This window comes from Pistacia vera, unplaced genomic scaffold, assembly GCF_008641045.1.
Source record: "Pistacia vera cultivar Batoury unplaced genomic scaffold, PisVer_v2 Contig121, whole genome shotgun sequence".
NCBI classification, from domain to species: Eukaryota; Viridiplantae; Streptophyta; class Magnoliopsida; order Sapindales; family Anacardiaceae; genus Pistacia; species Pistacia vera.
In genome coordinates, this window is record NW_022195260.1 from 152,024 (window position 1) to 171,641 (window position 19,618).

The following is a 19,618-nucleotide window of genomic DNA, read 5'->3' on the forward strand; positions in this document are numbered from 1 at the left end:
TCGTAATCAGAATTATTAAATTGGAAATAGTTGGATAGGTTTTGTTTGTTTGCATGTGAAGAGAAGAAAATGTTGTCGGCCAGTGCAGTGGGGTTTATGGGGTTTGGTTTAAAGAGAGACTTTTGGGGTTTGACCTCGTTGCGAGGGCCAGGCCAACCAAGCCAAGCCAAGTTCCCTTTGGTTGAGGTGACTACACACTGCCACTGGTGTTGTTTGTAGTGTAAATGCTATCAATAACCTAATCTCAACTAAAAAAACACATCTATTGCTCTTAGATTTCCTACACTTTTTGGATTCAACTCTTGTGGGGGCTCCCCCAGCTTTCAGAATTTTCATTCACTCTCTCATGGAGCGTGGACAAAACACAACTCAACCCACTTCTCCCTTGCATGGATTTCAAATCAAGTCTAACAGAAGTTGCACAGCTATAAATGTGTTAGGCCAAAGTATTTTCTTTAACACTTGGAGAAGATGTGAAAGCGTTGTGTATTGAATTTTGGAGAGTTCTGTTGTCATGAAGTTTGAAAACAAAGGGATTTTGGAGTTGAAGTTAGGTACTGTATGTTTAAATCATGGTGACAAGTCAAATGAAAATTGAATGCGTTATGTTGGAGGAAACTCTGGTTTGGTCTTGTCAATAACCTAACTACAGAAATCTCACACGCGCTGTAAGATCACATGTTGGTTCTTTATATATGATCAGTAAACGACACCCAAAATAAATCTCCGAATGCTTTATTGCTTCCAACTTTAACAATTGGAATGTTTCTTCTTGGCTTTTATATCAACTGATCTCTCTCCGCTTTCTAATGAGATTTGATTAATTATAATTTAGAGTTTGCAATTACGTACTGTATAGGTCATCCTTTCGCTATAAATAAAAATTAGGGTTAATGGGCAAAGAGTGAGGTGAGGTTGAATTGTAGTAGTAATACTTCCCTTTCCCTCCCACTTTTTTCACGTGTTGTACATTTATATTAATTATTTCCTTTCTTTGAATCTCAACAGTGCATGCTTGTGCCACCTTTATTGGAGAAATAATTCGCCATCAATCATGCTCAACCCACCTCTAGGGCTTTCCATTTTTTTTTTTAATGACGGAGTGTTTAGGCTAGCTTACGTGCACCTAAACTAATCCTCGAGAACTTTGGAATTATCAACCAAGTAAGAAGTTCAATGACTACTACTATTAGCAATCAAAATAGTTCACCTAGGAGAAGAATCTAACTAAACAATGCCTTGTGGTGCAACAAGGTCCAAATGCGACGGAGCTCTCACCCTCTCAAGCACCCCTTTCCAAGGGACTTGGGAACAATCCGACTCGTAGACAACGCCTCGTGGTGTGACAGGGTTTAGGCATGATGGGGCTCTCACCCTCTTCGACGACCCTTTCCAGGGGCAAGCCGACTTACAAGCCGATGCCAGAAACTATGACCTCTTAAGTAATACATCCAAGAGTCTCTATCGAACTATTTGACCACTTAAAGCTAGTTGCTTCCAACCCTCATTTTCTTATAAATCATCAATTTAGATCATATTATCTATAAATCAACCCATAGTTAATCATTATAGAACTCACTAATTATGCTGATGAAATTGATTTAGATTGACTAACTAAGATATGAATAACCTTAGTCACAATAATAGATTGTCTTTTATTAATAAATTAAATTAATTATAATAGGGATTAGGTTGTGGACTCATCAGAAATTGTTGACATTCTCTAGCAATCTCCTAACACATATCCACTATATATTAAGCCTTTTTACAAGAAATGACAAAGTAGCAAACTAAAAATAAAGAGAGAGAGAGGGGTTTTGGTGTAGGGTGCAGCCTAATGGACACTGACTCAACCTATAAAAGGTAAACAGGTAAAAGTTGAAATTGAAATTGAAATTGGGAGACAAAACTTTGATATTTCCCTTTTTTTAATTTTCAGTCTTGTTAAAATTGTTCTAAGGCTGGTGGATTTTTAACTGTAGATATCAGAAATCATATGCATGCTAGCTAAAGCCTATAAAGATTAAAGAAAGAGAGAGAGGGAATGAATTGTTTTTTCAAAGGGAAACAGCTTGCTCCCAAGGACTAAAAGATGAAGCAAGTTTAGTGATTGTATTTGGTGGCCCACTTCAATAATTGTAGAATAATATTTGCTCTTTGCTTGCTTGGTGATCTAAAAAACAAGTCTTTTGACCTGGTCTTCTTCTCCCCATGTTTTCAATACTAAATCACAGGAGTTTCGGACCAAACACCCTTTTTGTAATTTCTTCTACTACTCTTTTCTTTTTTTTTTCTTGCTCAACAGCTGTAAAGTCTTGAAAAGACAGCAAAAGAGAGGACCCAAATGGGGCCAGACTCTCTCTCTCTCTACCCAAGTGAGGGTTTGTTTTATTTTAAGAAAAGTAGTGACACCTTTCATAGGACTTGTCTCTCACCAGTTAAAGAAATACCATTTTTTTTATATATATGTTTTATTTATGCCCTCTGCTCTCTGCTATCTTTAGCTCTTGGACATGCAATCAATTGTTCTTTTGACTCAATAACCAAACCAAAATTGTTATCATCTCAACTTTCTACAATGTTTCCACCACATAAAACATTTAACATGGCAACCATGTTACTTCACCCATTTGTTTTATTTCTTTTCTTTTCTCCATGCCTTTACACTGTTTTCTCCTAGTGCAACATTCTGATATAAGCATGACATCCATTTCTTATATATATATATATATATATATAATTCCGGATAAGCGTTAGATATGAAACAAGGAGAATGGAGTGAAATTCACACAAAAGATTAACTTTGTCAGGTTGGAAGGCCTAGATATTTTTTTCATGTCCATTCATTTCAACCATTAAAGACTTGTAACAACAAAAAAGAGTCCACTGAGCAACCATTATTTGAAGGGCTACCCAACAAGATCAATTCAATCAGAAAATCAAGCTTTACCTGCTTCTTCTTTTTCATTTGTGATGTGAGTGCCCAAACATTGTCCTGGTTATCTTATTTACTCATCACTATTATCACTCAATATTGTTAAAATAAGATCTCCAGTTAAATTCAAATGGGTAATTTACCCATCCATTATTATAAATTGTGATGAATGTTAATTGGCAACTAGAACCTTGGTATGTTTCTGAAAAAGATGCAACTTCTTATGTAATTGTAGTTATTTTTGGTTCAACAAGAAATATATAATATACATACAGTAGAAGCTCTTTAATGGTGACAGAGTAAAGGTCACTGGTAACAAGACAAACATGTTATTAATTATTTGTTTGGAAGTTCGAATTAATATTTATACAAATATAAATTAATTAAATATGGGAGATGGTCCCATGGGGGCAGAGAAGGCTCCTGAGAGGAAATACAGGTAGAACAGAGAGCAGTGGCCCCTAAAGAAATCAGAAATGGCGGACCCCAAGCTTCTGCAAAAATTGCATGTCTAATACGTGAATCGTATAACCAGTTTGGCAAGTGAAGTCCTTTCGTTTCATTCATACCTTCTGTTAAATAGTTAATGTGTTGATTCTACCCAATGAGTGTCCAATGTCTCATGTAATACTAATGCCAACAATTTTAAACCAACTTATCACTTTTCCACCCCCAAACATCAATTCCAACATATTTATCTCATCCGAAACAAACTTATTGTAAAAGGAGTAATTTCATAAACCACCCTTGGGTTTTCAAAATATTATGATGGATCGATGCTAGGTTTGTATGTATTCATTAAGGACCACCATTAAAGTTTTGAAAATAAGTCAAAAAGCACTCTTCTGGCTGATGCTGTTTTATTTCCCCCAACAAAAAGACTAATTTTATACATCATACTTAACGATGAGAATGTTTAGAGGCTGAAATTACCCATGGTTGATTCATTCAATGCATTGTAATACACATAGAGTAATTTTAGTCTCTAAACACCCTCATTGTTAAATTCTATGTCTCTCTGGGTGGCCGAGTGGTTTGATAAGGATTTTTAGGTATATTATTCAAGAGGTTTTGAGTTCGAATTCCTTCTCAGTTGTTATTAGGGTAGTCACTGAAACTCTTACCCGACTAATAATTCTAGGGTCTCGAGAGATTAATTGAGGTGCACGTAAACTAGTCTGGACACCCACAGACATCAAAAAAAGAAAAAAAAATTGTTCGAAAAAATGAAATAGTTTTAGCCGAAGGGGTGTTGTTTGACTACTTTTGAAAACATTAAGGGTATTTTTATGAATACCCCTAAATTTAGCGTCTATTTGATAATTTTTTTTAAAATACAAGGAGCCTTATTGTAAAATGTAAATTTAGTTCATTATGGTGACAAAGTATAAATGATGTATATATTTAGCCAAGTACAATAAAACATTGGGAAAGAAGGGACCAGATTTTTTTTAAGATTTGTGGTCCAGATTGGCTATCATGACATTGCATTTAATTTTTATTTTTCATATATACAGTGGTACATATAAATCATGTATGGAAAATGATAGAGTTATCGAAAAGTTTACACCGAATTTGTGCACTGAATGACGTGGCAAAATCCTGACCGTTGATTAATATTAACTGATAATAAATCAACGGTCAGGATTGTGCCATATCATTCGGTGCACAAATTCGGTGCACACCCATCGATAACTGTAGCATTACTCATCATGTATTGCCTTTGTCGTCAGGATATAAATGAAGAGATTTAATAAATTGTTGGGGTACCATAGGTAGGTTTGATTTAATTAAAAGCTCAATCAAACCAAGCCTAGATGTAAATGAATTATGTTGGCTAATGTTTAGACATTCAATTTTATGATTAGTCCTGAGCATGCATGAATCTAATCAAATTAAAGCCTAGATGGTGGAGTGTTTGACAAAATTTCTCAATTCAAACTAATGCTATCTCTAAATTGTTTTTGAAAATAGTATGAATCATAAATATCTTGATATAAACTACCTATAAGTGATCGAGTTGTTTGAAAAAGACTCTTAGAGTGTATTATTAAAAAAGTTCTGAGTTTGAATCTCTCTTTGGGTGCTAATAGAGGTAACAATTAAAACTCTTATCCGAATGATAGTTTCAAGATAAACTAATCTAGATACTTTAATCAAAACAAAATAAATAAATAAACATCGTGATATGATATTGCATAATTTATTTTCACAAAAAGAGAGAAGTATCTTGTACGCTCTCTCGAGTCTCGATTGATTCCAAGAGTCACCAGAAAAATTCGGTACCACTTTTCGTCGCTCAAATGAGAGGACCAGCTCAGGTGTGAGTGAGGTTGAGCCAATAAAAGATCGATCCTTGCCTAGCTTATTAATAACAAACCCCGATAACATAATAAATGAACTCACCTCCAAGTTGTTACTGAGGCTTCCACGTCCTGGAGAAAAATGGAACTCTATGGGAGTCCATTAACACTTTGCACTGCAAAATCTCTCTGTGGGGCCTCAATGGATATCAAATAACTCTTCAATATAGAATACTAATGGTAAGAACAGTATATCTAACTAATGGGATTGCTAATTTGCTATGCTATGTTTGTGTCATTGTTTGAAGTTCAATGTTTATAATATGATGTTATGATATATAATAAAATATCATTTTGATAATGTGCGGGATATGATAGGGATGGTGACCCATAAATTCCATAACTCATATCATTAAATAAGTTGAGTGAAACGGTAGATGGGGATGTTTGATTGCACTTCTTTTTCTTTTTAAATGTGGTAAAAAATTTAATGCTTAGCCATGAATAGTCTTTATTTCACAAGGTCAGATCAAGAAAAGGACAAAGGGAGTATTTGACATGTTGAGGGTCAGCCATGTCCCAAAACCCTGTAACTTGGCTGCCCTGCCACCCTGCAAGTATGTCTGTTTCTTAGACAAAGATTTGGGTATCTTTTGGCAGGCTGGAGTTACTGACCCATACTCAATCAGTAATTATATCAAACACCTTATGGATTGTCAACATGATCTTGTACTATCACCTTCTTTTTTGACAACCAAAGGCCAATTATTTCCTAAACTCTGTTCATGCTAAGACCCACTTGTTTTCTGTTGGTAAATTGTGGGCTTTATGTGAAAGTAGCATTCATAGACGACCCAGAAGATAAAAAGACAAAGGGTAATTTATCTAAATTCTAAAATAACTTCAACCTTCAGTCGATATTATGATGCTGGTGAGTGATAATACTGAGCTGAAGTAACTTAAACATGAATATTTCCAACAAAAGATTACACTGGTGATAAACTCAACAAATTTATCACCATTTCTTGCCCTTTTTCCTGTAAAATTAGTCAACTTCACAAACAGTTTGTGTGTTACATCTATCAAGTTTCATTGGGATGAGTTTAATGGATGTGCATTATTGAGCATATAATGCAGCCAGAGTTAATGAATTAGGTTGGACCACATTTCTTTAATTTTTACTGCAAAACTTGAAACCCGTGAAGTACACAAATGAAACATGATATGAAATCATAGTGTGTCAACCATAAGAGAAGATATCGATGGAAACTACTGCTGAAAGGCTGCACACTGTTTCAGACATATTAAATGGTTAATAAATTCTTTGGTGCTCTTCATGAAGGCTCCAATATCAGGAATTCAAGTGATGAGTAAATAATTCGATGATATACTTTCATAAATGTGTTGATATTGGAGCAAAACATTCCGTAATTTTGGCTGCAGTGTCTAGAAGATTTGATTCCATTCAGGATTCATACCATTTATTTCAAGTAATTACTGGTTTTCCTTTTGTTCTCAATCACCATATAATTGGATACTTATTGGACTTTGTACGGTTTGCTCAGGAAATTCACTAGTAAACTAACCCAACCATCCAACAATGCATATCAATCATCATTTTATTTGCCAAATTCCATTAAGCAAGCCAGTTATTAAGAAACACTGGTTTATATACACAAGATTGGGTAAATTTTCAGGATTTCCCAACCACTAATTCTGATCAAACAGCTCAACCTGAGCTGACTGGAGTACAATCATAGGATTCACATTCACTTAGATACTAGCTGCGTTTACAAACACACAATTTTGTCCAGTGCGTAACAAAAACCCGTGAAACAGAATACACCAAAAACATAAACATCTCAGAAGGGTCAAAACAACTTTATATCTTTGCCTGCTGGCGAGGTAATGCTCCATATGATAGAATTTTTTTTTTTTTTTTTTTTAAATGTGAATCGGTATGAACTAGGATTTAAGATACCTATATTGGTAATCACAGCTACATAGTTCCAACAAGATCACGAATGCGACCAGAATAGCGATAGATAGTTCTAGAAGGAAAATATCGGAAAACATGTAAACATTTTCAACAGGTTAACTAGTAGCACCGGCAGAAGATCTATTTTAATGTTTGGCTTACATGCTTTGGAAAATCAGTGATTTGAACCAAAAAGAGTTAAGTTAATCAATCATCCTCCTCGCTAGTGCTCCAAGTTCACCAAACTGATCATCAGCTTCTACAGTATCTTCAGACAGACGAACTGCATCCAGCTTTTGTTTCAAAACTTCTATGGCATTCAGTACCATCTGAGAAGCTTTAACTGCACCTGTTGATTCCACAGTGAATATAAAGCTGTCTTCTTTGCCATAGATCTCTACAAGTCCCGGCTTCCCCATGGCTTCTGCCTTCTTAATCACTTCCTCATCGTAAGTGTATGCCTCATGATCACCACTACAACCTATAATTTTAGAATCACTTCAAAAGGTTAGATCATAATTTTACGGAGGAAAATTGTTGAAGGAAATGATTACATCATATGCACGTTGAATAATGATACCTATAAATTTCGGCAGATAATAAGATAATACAGTAAACCAGACCCCCAAAATACTAAATATTAACCTTCCAAGCCAAAAATCACACAGACTTACTCACAACATCATGCATCATGCTTATAACTGCCACATTATTGTTTCTTGAGATTCTCCAATCCTAAACACGTGCTCCCATGATTACGAATCTTGAGTATGTTTCCCTACATATTGCATACAAGTTCAGTGGCAAACCCACAATACAGCATCCTCAAGCTAAAAATCCTACCATTCCCAATAATGCCTTCAATATCCCCTTAAATAAATGCTTCAGATGTTGGCCATCATGATATAATAAGCATTTTCTCTTCTCCAACCACTATATCCAATTGAAATATTCAATTTCTTTCTACTGCAGCTCTCCATCTCACTAGCGACACACCCCCACCACCAGAGCTGTTTAACACTCCAATAATTCCTTACTCACATCCTTTCCCCTGTTATTGCCATTCATATTATCTGTACATATAATGATCTAGAAAAAAGAAAGAATAGAAAAATAGTGAAGAAAATAATACAATTAACACATTCAAATATCCCAAACTCTAAAAAAGATATTAAAATGGTCACAACAATTTGCAGCTCTCACAAGCAACAGCTTATTTAAATTTCTTAATTTAGCATTCTAAAATATCAAAGAAAAAGTGAAACCTAATAGAATGTTACAGAAAAGAGCCCACAAAAATTTTCTGCAATGTGCTCCTTACCAAAAAGGTCTCTAAAAAATCAATACCATTCATATTCACCAGTGTAACCCTTAAAATAAATACAAAGAACAAACATTCTGCATCTGTTCTACCTTTTCCTCTATCTTGGGAGATCTCTAACTGTTATTCATATCAACATTTCAGCTAAAGTAAGAGTTTTTTAAATGTCGTTTAAGGGCAAAATGACAATTCCACACTTGAATTACCTCTTGCAACAACAGGCATCCTTTTGACTGTAACATACAAGAACATTTGAAGGTGCTACTAAAATGGTAAGACTATTTAGGGTAATTTTTTTAAGGGGATTTCAACCTGTCCAGTAGCTTCATCAAGGTCAAACACTTTGGTTGGACTACTTTCAACCCAGGCTTGTCTCTCTGCAAGCGTCAGAGTTTCCATTAAATCTTCATTGATGTGGATCTCTGGTTCGTACATGAAAGTGACAGTTGCGGCAGGTGACCATTTTGCATGATCTTTGCCAATCCCTTTTCTGGCTATTGCTCTAAGCCTCAGTTCTTGCCCACGACGCAACTTCACAATGATATGCCCCTAGATGCAAAATAAACCAACTCAAATTCAACATGTGAATTATGTAGCCAACCACATAAATCTTCATGAAGGCCAACCATTGTACAGCAATTTCAAGAGGAAAAGGGAAAAAAGAGAAAGGATTTAGATCTATTCTATAGATTTTTAGATAGGAAAAACATAATGAATATAGAAATTTAGGCAGTTCCCTGAATTAAAACATAAGTATAGAGATTAAAACCTTGAGGCTGCCCCAATAATCAACTTTAGGCCGGGCGAAATTGATTTCTCACAGAGAAAAATAACAAGAACCATTTGGATCAGCCAATATATTCGAGCAATTTTTGCCAAGGAATAGTTGATGATTAAACAAGACTTGGTTGTGTTTGTTTGTTGCCATAAAATGACCAAATGTAGTAGAGTCAAATTTAAAGGAATATGTTAAAACAAAATGTACACATTACAGGAGAAGGACCAAGAGGGAAGCGAAAGCGCAAAAACTCAAAATGGCTGCAATACATGACACAACAGCAAACATTTCTGCGGCATTACATTATCCCATAAATCAGGACAGAAGAAATATAGACAATACCAGAGATGCTTTGTATTCAGAAAAAAGAGAAATAGTATAATTCTATAATCCCTGACTCAACAACACATAAATAACAACTTTTCTACCACTACCCTGAAACCATTATTCAATCAACAGTCAGTATAGAAGAACATTACGGGGAAAAGGAATTTAAATGATAACCTCTAATCCCCCCCTTTTTTAAAAAAAAACCTCAGGCCAATTAAGACTTTTTTTTTTTTTTTTTTTTTTTTTGTGGGTGGGCAGGAACAATGTATATTTAAATTAAATTCAAGGAGTTTTCACAAGCTAAGCACCTGGCCTGAAAGCCCCAAAGGATGCAACAAAGTCAGCAAATCGTGAAAGAAATCTATAAATCTATAAACAAAATCAGAGCCTTATGAAGCCTTGTAACCATTCGAACCATGTAGTTCAAAGCCCATGAAATGCTCCACAAATGGCTCCTTGCAGGACAAATGAATGAAATTGAACCCAACATCTTGCTTCTCAAATGTAGTCAACTTTAATACATAAAAAAATTTAAGAATCTAAGACACACTGGTAACCACTTATTCCATAAAACCACCCCCCACACCACTCCCCCCCCCCCCCCCCCCCCCCCCCCCCCCCCCCTCTTTTTATTTAACATCCCAGAAATTAAAATTATAGTAATTCTTCATAACATAAGGGCACTGCATTTAACAACATTACCACTAACACATTAAAAAAAAATACCACTTACTACTAGCTAAATTACATTAAAATCCAAAATTTACTATAAACATGGACGTTAAATAAACTCACCTTTGCTGATCACTTGAATCGTAGGCGTAAGAATCGGCGAGTCGACAGAACAACGTTATGGTCGGAACTGATCAATCCTTACTGTGACATCCAAAGTCTGGTCGCCCATGCACTTGGCTCTCAAATGGAATCCACGGAGCAATACTCGCCACTGGCCGTCACCGTCACACGCATCGCAATCACGTGAAAGCCATGCTCATGGCTTTCTCGCTGTGAGAGGGATAAGACCCAGACGGTGGCAATGAACTCGTCGTTGAGGACGGAAGAGTTGACTTCGATTCGACGAGGTCGATAGCAATGGTCGGACCTCCGCAATCATCACGCGCCGAGAGCGTTGGCCATTGACGCGTCATGTCGCCGAGCTCGAACTTCGCGTAGTCATCTTTGAGCTCGCGAATTTGACTCTGAAATCCTGGTATGACACACACCTCCATCGTGCCTGCTATCCCTCTCCCTTTAATAGGGTTTTGCCGCTCTGTGTTAAACCCAAAATCAAAATGGGGTTTTGACTTGAGTTAAAGCTTGAATCGGCTATCGGGGCTGTGGTCAGGGTAGCCGACGTCGTTTTTTTTTTTGTTAGTATATTTTAATACGAATTTATGGGTTCATTTTTTAGTTTTTAGAATAATCTTTGAAAAAAGTTAAATTTGATGGGTATTACGATGTAGTTTTGAAAATTAATAAAAAATATCTCCTATTTTATTTATTTATTAAATATCCCATATAAAATATTAAAAGTTACACAAATATCTCCAACCCACCCATTAAATACGGGCAGTCGGACACCACTGTCGGAGGGTGGCCGAAGTGTTTTTATAATTTCTAAAAAAATATTTAGGGTGTTTTAGTTAAATTAACAAATTTAAGAGGTTTAAAAGAAATTAAAAATATAGAATAATATTTTAAGAATAATGATTTTCGCTGTTAACTTTTTTGGAAATACTATATAATATTCCCAAAAGCGAAACAAACAAAGCCTATCTATTTCCTTTTTCTGTTTATCCAGAACCTTCATCCCTTTTATAACATGGGTAAATTAGCCACACTCCTCTGTAATTCAATAGAATATATACACACCACACAAAAAAATTAAAATAATTTTTTTTGTTACAAATCTTAAGACACACGTGAAGACAATCTAATTTAGGTATCCATATATCAAATTGTATTTGTTAATTAATTCATCAGAGCAAAATATACAATAATAATAATTTTATGATTTTATTTCTTATCCCTTTTATGAAGGCCTCAAATTTTGATTAATTAGTTAGAATTGGGGTACTTGTTAATTACTTGGAATCGGAGTTGTGTTAATTGCAAACACAACCTCGACACCGACAATGTAGGACTCTGACAGAATTCACAACAACTTCACCAGCGTGTGGCCAAATTTGAAGGGATTCCGACTATTGTGCTATGTCAGGAGAATACCTCTAACCCACACCATCGGCGTTTGGATAGGGATTTTACGCCAACATTGTCCACATGTCTGGATACGGTATACATTTGTAAACACCATTTCCGATGTCGGAGATGACAGTTTAGCGAATGTCCAAATCCGGTGGTGCTATGAGAATTCATATGATATATATATTTCCTCTTAATGTTTAATTGTTTATTATTTTTTTTTTTTTGAAAGTTTCAATCAATTCAATGGTATTATTTTTCATAATTTTGGATTTTAAATAACAATTAATTCAATAAAATAAGGCATCTAGACTTGAATTTAATTAATTAATAAACTTCATTTGAGCAACCTTAATATTTGTTTTGAAATTTTATTTCAAATTTTCATTAACATAGCATAACCATCATGGTCATATATATATATATATAAAAGATAACATAAATTAATTAAACAGTATTTGAAAATAAAAATTCTCAAGTTTTTATTCACTTATTCAGATATATCAAGCGAAAAAATTATATGTTATATTTATATTATATGCATAACCATGCACAGGATTGGGTTTTCTTTTTTCCCTGCCTCCTGTTGGTTACAGTCTTATTATTTAACAAGAATCGTAAAATACAATCTCAACAAGCTAAACAAATTCGCTTACCTCTTGCATACAACTCCTTGTCCATCAATCCCACTTGCACATTTCAAGCTTGGCAACTCCAAACCCTTGAGGAAACCTTCATCAAAGCCATTGTTGCCTCTAAACCTAGCAACTGCACAGTCAGGAACAAACAGACTCGAAGTTTCAAAGTCCTTGTCGCCTCCCATTACGGGCATTTTTGCACCCATGTTCACTCGAGTCACATATCCTGCTCTGTAAGTTTGTCCCAGCACGCCATTCACTTCATTGCTTAAAGAGTAGAACTTGAACCCAAGATCAAGATGAGCAAAGCAGTCTTCTCTGGTTATTCCATAGTTATGAATCTTTGAGTCTTGTTCGGTTATGGGTACAACCTTGGCTGTGATCTTCAACTTTCCCTCAACTTCAACTTCCACATTGTTCGTCTCACCAATTCTTGTGATGGAGACATTTCCGGATTGCCACACGGAACCGTCGGTTTCTGGGAGAGTTATTGGTTCTCCGTCCAAGGAGAGGGCAAGGCGGTCAAGGGCATCATGCCATGTTGAGGTTTTGAGTGCACCCAAGAAGAGTTGGTGATTGTCAAATAGTATGGCAATGGACTGGACCCAGGTGAAGTCTCTCTTCGTGTTGTCATTTCTCCGGCCAATGAAGTGAGCATTAATGTGTATGTTGGAGTCAGAAACAAGACAGAAGTCCTTGTCCTTCTTGCCATGGAAATAAAATGTTATGCCATCGCCTCCTATGAAACGAGGATCTTGGCATACTGTACCTGGCTTATCACAACCTGCAAAAAATATTAAACAGAAGATTTAGAACGATAGAATTGTGGAAAATGCTAACATATGTTACGTTGGTGCATTTGTTTGGTTTGAAATAATATGTATATATTAGTAGCGAGACTTACTGCAGACAGGCTTGCAAGTAGCACAATCGACCTCACATCCTCCAGGGCAAGAGCTGGGGCATGTATATTCCACATTGTAACACTGGGGATATTTACTGTTTTTGCATCTAGCCTTTTTGGGAGGAGTCCAGGTAGGTGGCGAAGGGGTATTAGGTGATGGTGAGGGAGTAGCAGGTGTGGGAGAAGGTGTTGATGGTGTTGGAGTGGGAGGAGTTGGAAAAGGCGTTGATGGGGTTGGAGCAGGTGTTGATGGTGTTGGATTGGGAGGTGTAGGAGCAGGTGTCGATGGTGTTGGAGTTGGGGGTGTAGGAGCAGGTGTTGATGGAGTTGGGGTTGGGGATGTAGGAGCAGGTGTTGATGGAGTTGGAGTTGGGGGTGTAGGAGCAGGTGTTGATGGAGTTGGAGTTGGAGGGGTGGGAGCAGGTGTTGGAGCAGGAGGGGTTGAGGCTTCACCACAGACAGGTTTGCAAGATTGACAATTGACTGTGCATGAATCTGGGCAGAACTTGGGGCACACATGCTCTAGGTTATAGCATTGTTTGTATTTGTTATCCAGGCATCTCGCATTGCTCGGATTCTTCGCAATTCCTGGTGGAGTCCTCGCTCCATCCACCGCTAGTAGCATCATCAAGAGAATTGGCACAAAAAAGTGCACTTTAAAGAGAGCCATTACAATCAATTTGTTGAACAAGCCCGGAACTATTCTGAAAGGGCTTGCTATATTTTTTGAGTGATGTTGTCCTTGCCAATAGCCCCTTTTATAGATGTCCAAAATGAGACCCAAAATCCTAATAATTCGGATACTGATTTCAGAAAATTAAGTGAATGTTCTTATACAAGTCATCTTTCACATGGAGTTTCAGCAAGTCAGCCTCATTTCCTTATAATTAATTCCTTGAAGTTTTATTTGCTTCCGTTGATTACAACATGAACGTGGCATCACTTGGCCTTGAAGGGACGAGAGAACTTTAATGCAAATATCAGTCTTCTCATCTAAAAATTGTTCATCAATATTATTGGGCTATAATAAAATAGTCTTCACGGTTAAAGTATGAACTAAGAATTAAGTTATAAAGAGAGAGTAGCTTTCTGAAGAAGATTTTCCAAGTCTTTTAATATTTTCTCCATTGGATATCTGGGTTCCAATCTGTGAAGGTTAAGCAACGCGTTCACCTTTGACAACTGTACAATCTCTCATTGGCAGGAACCGCCACAGATTAACCACCAAATTAAGGCTATGCTCGTTTTCGTGTTTTGTGATCCTTTGACCAATGTAAACAGCCAAATCTGGTCAAGCGGTGTTGAGTTTGTTCCGTCTGAGTTTAAGGTTTTGTAGAATATCTTTCAGTTTAAGCCAACCATCTAACGTTGCTGTTTGACTTGCTAAAAATAAAAAAATGGACATATAAAAGTAAATATGTAGAAAGAATATAAGAGTAATCAGTTGATGTCATTTACCGCACACTTCTGTTTGTTTGGATTTTGGATTGACAATAGTTGGTCTTTTATCTTCCACTTGTTAATGGCATCTGTGTGAAATTTGAAAGTGTATGCATTGTTGAATTTTCTACTCTTATGCAACTTTAGATGTCATTAAATAATATTATATGATAATTAATGATTATAACAACTGTTCATGTTATGTTCAATGTAATTGGATTATTGCTAATTAATATGACTTTTGATATTTTTTAATAAGTGTTTGCATGTTATTAGTTATAGTTATTTTGATTTAAATGTTTTATTATTATTGGATGAGTTTAAAATTTTTAGATTTATATTAAATGTTAAATGATAATACGTTTTATAAAAAACATTTTTCATTATTATGTTTGATATTTTTGTTTAATTGAATGTGAAGGGGTAAATATATATTAATATTAATAATAATTAATTGAATGTGAAGGGGTACAAAAATATTAATAATAATAATTAATATGCATGAATGAACATTGAATATTAATGGATTAATAAAGTGTATTACTAAATTTCATGAATGTGAAAAGATATGTTGTATCTTTATCAAATTAAAAGAGGAATGTGAAAGATCTCAAATTAAAAGAGGAATGTGAAAAATTTGTATTAAATACATTAATTGAATGAATGTGAATAATTTCTATTATACCAATCTCTTAATATTCATGGAAATCAATAACACACAAGCGAATCATTAGTAATTTATCAAATTAAAAGAAGAATGTGAAAGATTTGTATTGAATACATTAATTGAATGCATGTGAATAATCTCTATTATAATAAGCCTAATAAACAGCAAACACATGGACCAATTAACAACATCCTATATGGCGATCATATATCAATCCTACGTGGCGTCAGAAGAAGCATTCTACTTCAGCATTATATAAATATAAAGATACTACATTTACAACTCCATCTCACAAACTTTTTCTTACAACTATTCTTTAAAAAAAAAAAAAAAAAAGTTACGAATGTACAAAAACTTCTAATTTGCGCACTAGTATCCAACATAGACTCGATGCAACAACAAAATGGAAAAAACGCAAGTGATGTCTTTTACATGTTGCCCTGGATCAACTAAAGAGAAAATGTTTTGACTTACGATCAAGTTTAATGTCTCTGTTTTCCACCAACCATTTTGCCCCATTCTTCATGAACCCCACATAGCTTGAGTCAAACTCCTTTTTCCACATAAGTTGCCTGAAAATTAGGCAAATTGATAAACCCAAACTCCTTTTGTTGAAATTAAAAATGTTCAAATTGATGAGGCAGAGGGGCTTTAGATTCCATCTCAGCTAGTGAAGGACATTGTCTTCCAGGTATCATATTGACCTACGACATAATCCAACTGTCTCAATACAGACAATGTAATTGACACATCAATATTTCCAATGTTGAAGACCATAGCAAATGTTGCTGCAAAATTTCAAACATAACAAACTGGAAGCATACAAATTTATGACACAGAATTATTTCTTACATAAACTATACTTTTATATCATCCAACACATAGATGGTGAATCAACAAAAATATCACTTGTATTAGTTACCTATCTGTATTTAATGTTCTGAAAAGCAAGCGACTTTTGGAATGTTTAAGGACATCATAACTGGCCAATCCCGTCCTTAAAGTCCCACGAAGGCAAGTCCTTGGTGAGCCTATGGCTAATATCAAACATTCTGCCATTAGCAGATACTTCTCTCCGCTCAGGAGCTGGAACTGGGTTGCCTTCAGCAGCCAGAGGCCGGCTAGTCACGACTCACAATGCAGATCATGTCGATGCATAGAAGCAGCGGTAGCTGGATTTTCATGGTTACTTAAGAGTTTGAGTTAAGAGTTGTTCCTAAGCTTTGTTGTGAATTGTGATGATTTTGATAATAGTAAGTTGGTTTTATAAAGTGGGGACTAAAATTTAATAATGTGTTGATCAACATAAAAAAGAACAGGAATCGCCATTTGTAGCATGCTCCAAATCAGATAATTTGGTTTTACTAAGTCGAGCAGCTTTTGATTAAAAAGTTAATGCCGCCGCATTTGAATTTGAACGCTAGATTACAACTGTGCGTGCAAAATGGAGAGAAAATTCACAGAACATGAGACACGAGATTTCAAGACAAAATCTAGGAACATAAAACAAGATATTGTCCAAGCCACAGAGTATACGAGAAAGAGTCTTGGAGTAGACAAGACAGAAAGAACTCAAAACGAGCTTAGGATAATTAACTAACTAAGCTAGCTTGAAATTGATCAAATAAACACAGAGAATTCTATAATTGCAGTTTTGTTGAAGGATTAAATGAAAGCTCAAGATCAGTTTATTACTGACTCCTTCACTGTTAGGTGTCCGAAAACATTAATCGTATCCTTATTAGCCGTATTAGCCGTATGTCTTATCAACCAACTTAACAATATTGGTATCTGTTGTAGATGTGCATCTAAATACTACTGCAACCAATGATGCCAAGGTGGCAAAGTTGCTGTTAGTTTTTTCAGTTTATGTGTAGTTTGTAAGTAGTTGTTTTGAAGTTTTTTTTTTTTGGATGCTCTGTAACTTTTAAACGCTTTCTAGTGTGTCAGTGTGTAGTAAGGAAAAAGTTCAGTTTTATTAATGGTGAATCAGTTTTTTTCTGCAATTGATCTTCTTAATTTGCTGTTACCTTTGCTTTAATTGTTCTGTGCTACAACAAATTGGTATCAGAGCATAATTCTCAAGGGACTTGTGAGAGGTGTGTGAGTAAGAATGGCTTCTAATTCATTCAATCCAGTTGCTCCACTAGTGTTTAATGGTGAGCATTATCATATTTGGGCTGTAAAAAGGACCATGTTTCTACAAGCCGTAGATCTTTGGGAAGCTGTAGAAGAAGACTATGAAGTAGAGCCTTTGTCGGATAATCCTACAATGCAGCAGATTAAAGCTCACAAGGAGAGGGTTACAAAGAAGTACAAGGCTAAAACGTGTCTTCATTCAGTGATTTCACAGGGCTTGTTCACGAAGATAATGAATTTTCAGTTAGCTTATCAGATTTGGCAATATCTTAGGGTAGAGTTTCAGGGTAATGAAAGAACAAGGAGCATGAATGTGTTGAACCTGCGAAAAGAGTTTGAACTCCAAAGAATGAAGGAGTCCAAAACTGTCAAGGAGTATGCAGACAGACTTCATGGGATTGTCAACCAGATTCGGCTTCTTGGAGAAGAGTTTTCAGATAGGAGAATTATAGAGAAACTCCTAGTTACTTTGCCTGATAAATTTGAGGTTAAGATATCAACCTTGGAATAGACTAATGATATGGCAACGATTTCATTAGCAGAGCTTTTGAGTGCTTTGCAAGCACATGAACGAAGATTGCAGATGAGAGAGGAGGGGTCTATTGAAGGTGCATTAAAGGCTAAATTACAGATTTGTGATAGCAATAAAGAGAAGAAGAATAAGAAACAATGTAGGAAAAATAAAGAAGCTGGTGCTAGTAGCAGTAACACTAGCTTTGGCAGATTGCCTCCATGTTGCCATTGCGGAAAAACTAACCATCTAGAAATTAGATGTTGGAGGAGACCTGATTTAATTTGCAGGAGATGCAAACAGAAGGGTCATATAGAGAGGTTTTGCAAAGGCAAAGTTGTGTAACAAGAGAAGCAACAAGAAAATGAAGCTCAAGTTGCAAACTAGCAGGAGTCGCAAGAGGAAGATCAATTGCTCATAGCTACTTGTTATGCCAGCAATAGTTCAAGTGAGTGTTGGCCTATTGATAGTGGCTGTACCAATCACATGGCTTACGACAAGGAGATTTTCAAAGAACTTGATAAGTCTTTAATTTCCAAAGTTAAAATTAGAAATGGAGATTTTATTAAAGTCAAGGGAAAAGGAACGGTTGTCATTGATAGTGTATCAGGTACTAAAGTTATTCATGATGTGCTTTATGTTCCTGAAATTGATCAGAATTTATTAAGTGTTGGGCAATTACTTGAAAAAGGTTTCAAAGTAATTTTTGAAGATAAAACTTGTAGAATTTATGAAGATAAAACTTGTAGAATTTATGAAGAGAATGGTCAGGAGTTGTTCACTATTAGAATGAGAGGCAAGAGCTTCTCGTTTAATCCAATTGAGGAGGAGCATGTTGCTTGTTTGAGTCATGTGAGTAGTGAAGAAATTTGGCATAAAAGAATGGGTCACTTTCGTCATAGGGCTCTTCTTTATATGCAAAGGAATGAGTTGGTTAAAGACTTACCAACTCTGAAGGAGGATGTTCCTACTTGTGAAGCTTGTCAGTTTGGCAAGCTAGTTCAGACACCATTTCCAAAATCTGTGTGGAGAGCATCTCAGAAGCTGGAACTAATTCATACTGATCTTGGAGGACCAATGAAGACACCATCTTTGAAAGGAAGTAAGTATTACATTCTGTTTATTGATGATTTTACCAAAATGTGTTGGGTTTATTTTCTTAGATTTAAATCAGAAGTGGCTGGTGTATTCTGGAGGTTCAAGGCTTGGATTGAGAATCAAAGTGGTCGTAGTATTCAAGTGTTAAGATCAGATAACGGTAAAGAGTATACTTCAGGGATGTTTAATAGATTTTGTGATGAAGCTGGAATCGAGCATCAGTTAATAATTCCTTACACTCCACAACAAAATGGAGTGAGTGAAAGGAAGAATAGGACACTTATGGAAATGGCTAGGTGTATGTTGCATGAGAAGAATTTGCCTAAAAAATTATGGGCTGAGGCTGTGAGTACAACAGCGTTTTTGTTAAATAG

The 19,618-nt window shown here is 35.7% G+C and overlaps 3 protein-coding genes across 6 annotated transcripts; 1 reads left to right on the forward strand and 2 right to left on the reverse strand.

Annotated features, from left to right (window-relative positions):
- Window positions 1–7,238: 7,238 nt before the first annotated feature.
- LOC116113561 (DNA-directed RNA polymerases II, IV and V subunit 3-like) lies at window positions 7,239–10,860 on the reverse strand. 4 transcript variants are annotated; one of them, XR_004125444.1, is made up of 4 exons: window positions 10,441–10,860; window positions 8,850–9,086; window positions 7,895–7,994; window positions 7,239–7,697 (listed from the first exon to the last, which is right to left on the reverse strand). XR_004125444.1 is itself a non-coding variant. In XM_031399709.1 (4 exons), the coding sequence occupies exons 3-4, from the start codon at window positions 7,907–7,909 to the stop codon at window positions 7,420–7,422; spliced, it is 297 nt and encodes a 98-aa protein (XP_031255569.1). In that variant the 5' UTR covers window positions 7,910–7,994; window positions 8,850–9,086; window positions 10,441–10,860; the 3' UTR covers window positions 7,239–7,419. The 4 variants fall into 4 exon arrangements, 2 of the variants coding, with proteins under 2 accessions (XP_031255569.1, XP_031255577.1); XM_031399709.1 differs by having other exon boundaries at window positions 7,891–7,994; XR_004125443.1 differs by lacking the exon at window positions 7,895–7,994.
- A 1,466-nt stretch (window positions 10,861–12,326) lies between these two features.
- On the reverse strand, window positions 12,327–14,102 carry LOC116113992. Its single transcript, XM_031400145.1, has 2 exons — window positions 13,390–14,102; window positions 12,327–13,269 (listed from the first exon to the last, which is right to left on the reverse strand). The coding sequence occupies exons 1-2, from the start codon at window positions 14,057–14,059 to the stop codon at window positions 12,500–12,502; spliced, it is 1,440 nt and encodes a 479-aa protein (XP_031256005.1). The 5' UTR covers window positions 14,060–14,102; the 3' UTR covers window positions 12,327–12,499.
- Window positions 14,103–17,609: 3,507 nt separating this feature from the next.
- LOC116113122 lies at window positions 17,610–18,146 on the forward strand. The gene has a single exon (XM_031399271.1). The coding sequence runs from the start codon at window positions 17,610–17,612 to the stop codon at window positions 18,144–18,146; it is 537 nt and encodes a 178-aa protein (XP_031255131.1).
- Window positions 18,147–19,618: the final 1,472 nt, after the last annotated feature.

Coding starts and splice junctions, on each gene's coding strand:
- LOC116113122 (XM_031399271.1), top strand. CDS start 17,610: ATGGCTTCTAATTCATTCAATCCAGTTGCTCCACTAGTGTTTAATGGT.
- LOC116113992 (XM_031400145.1), bottom strand. CDS start 14,059: ATGGCTCTCTTTAAAGTGCACTTTTTTGTGCCAATTCTCTTGATGATG. Junction 13,270..13,389: donor TACTTGCAAGCCTGTCTGCA/GTAAGTCTCGCT, acceptor TATTTTTTGCAG/GTTGTGATAAGCCAGGTACA.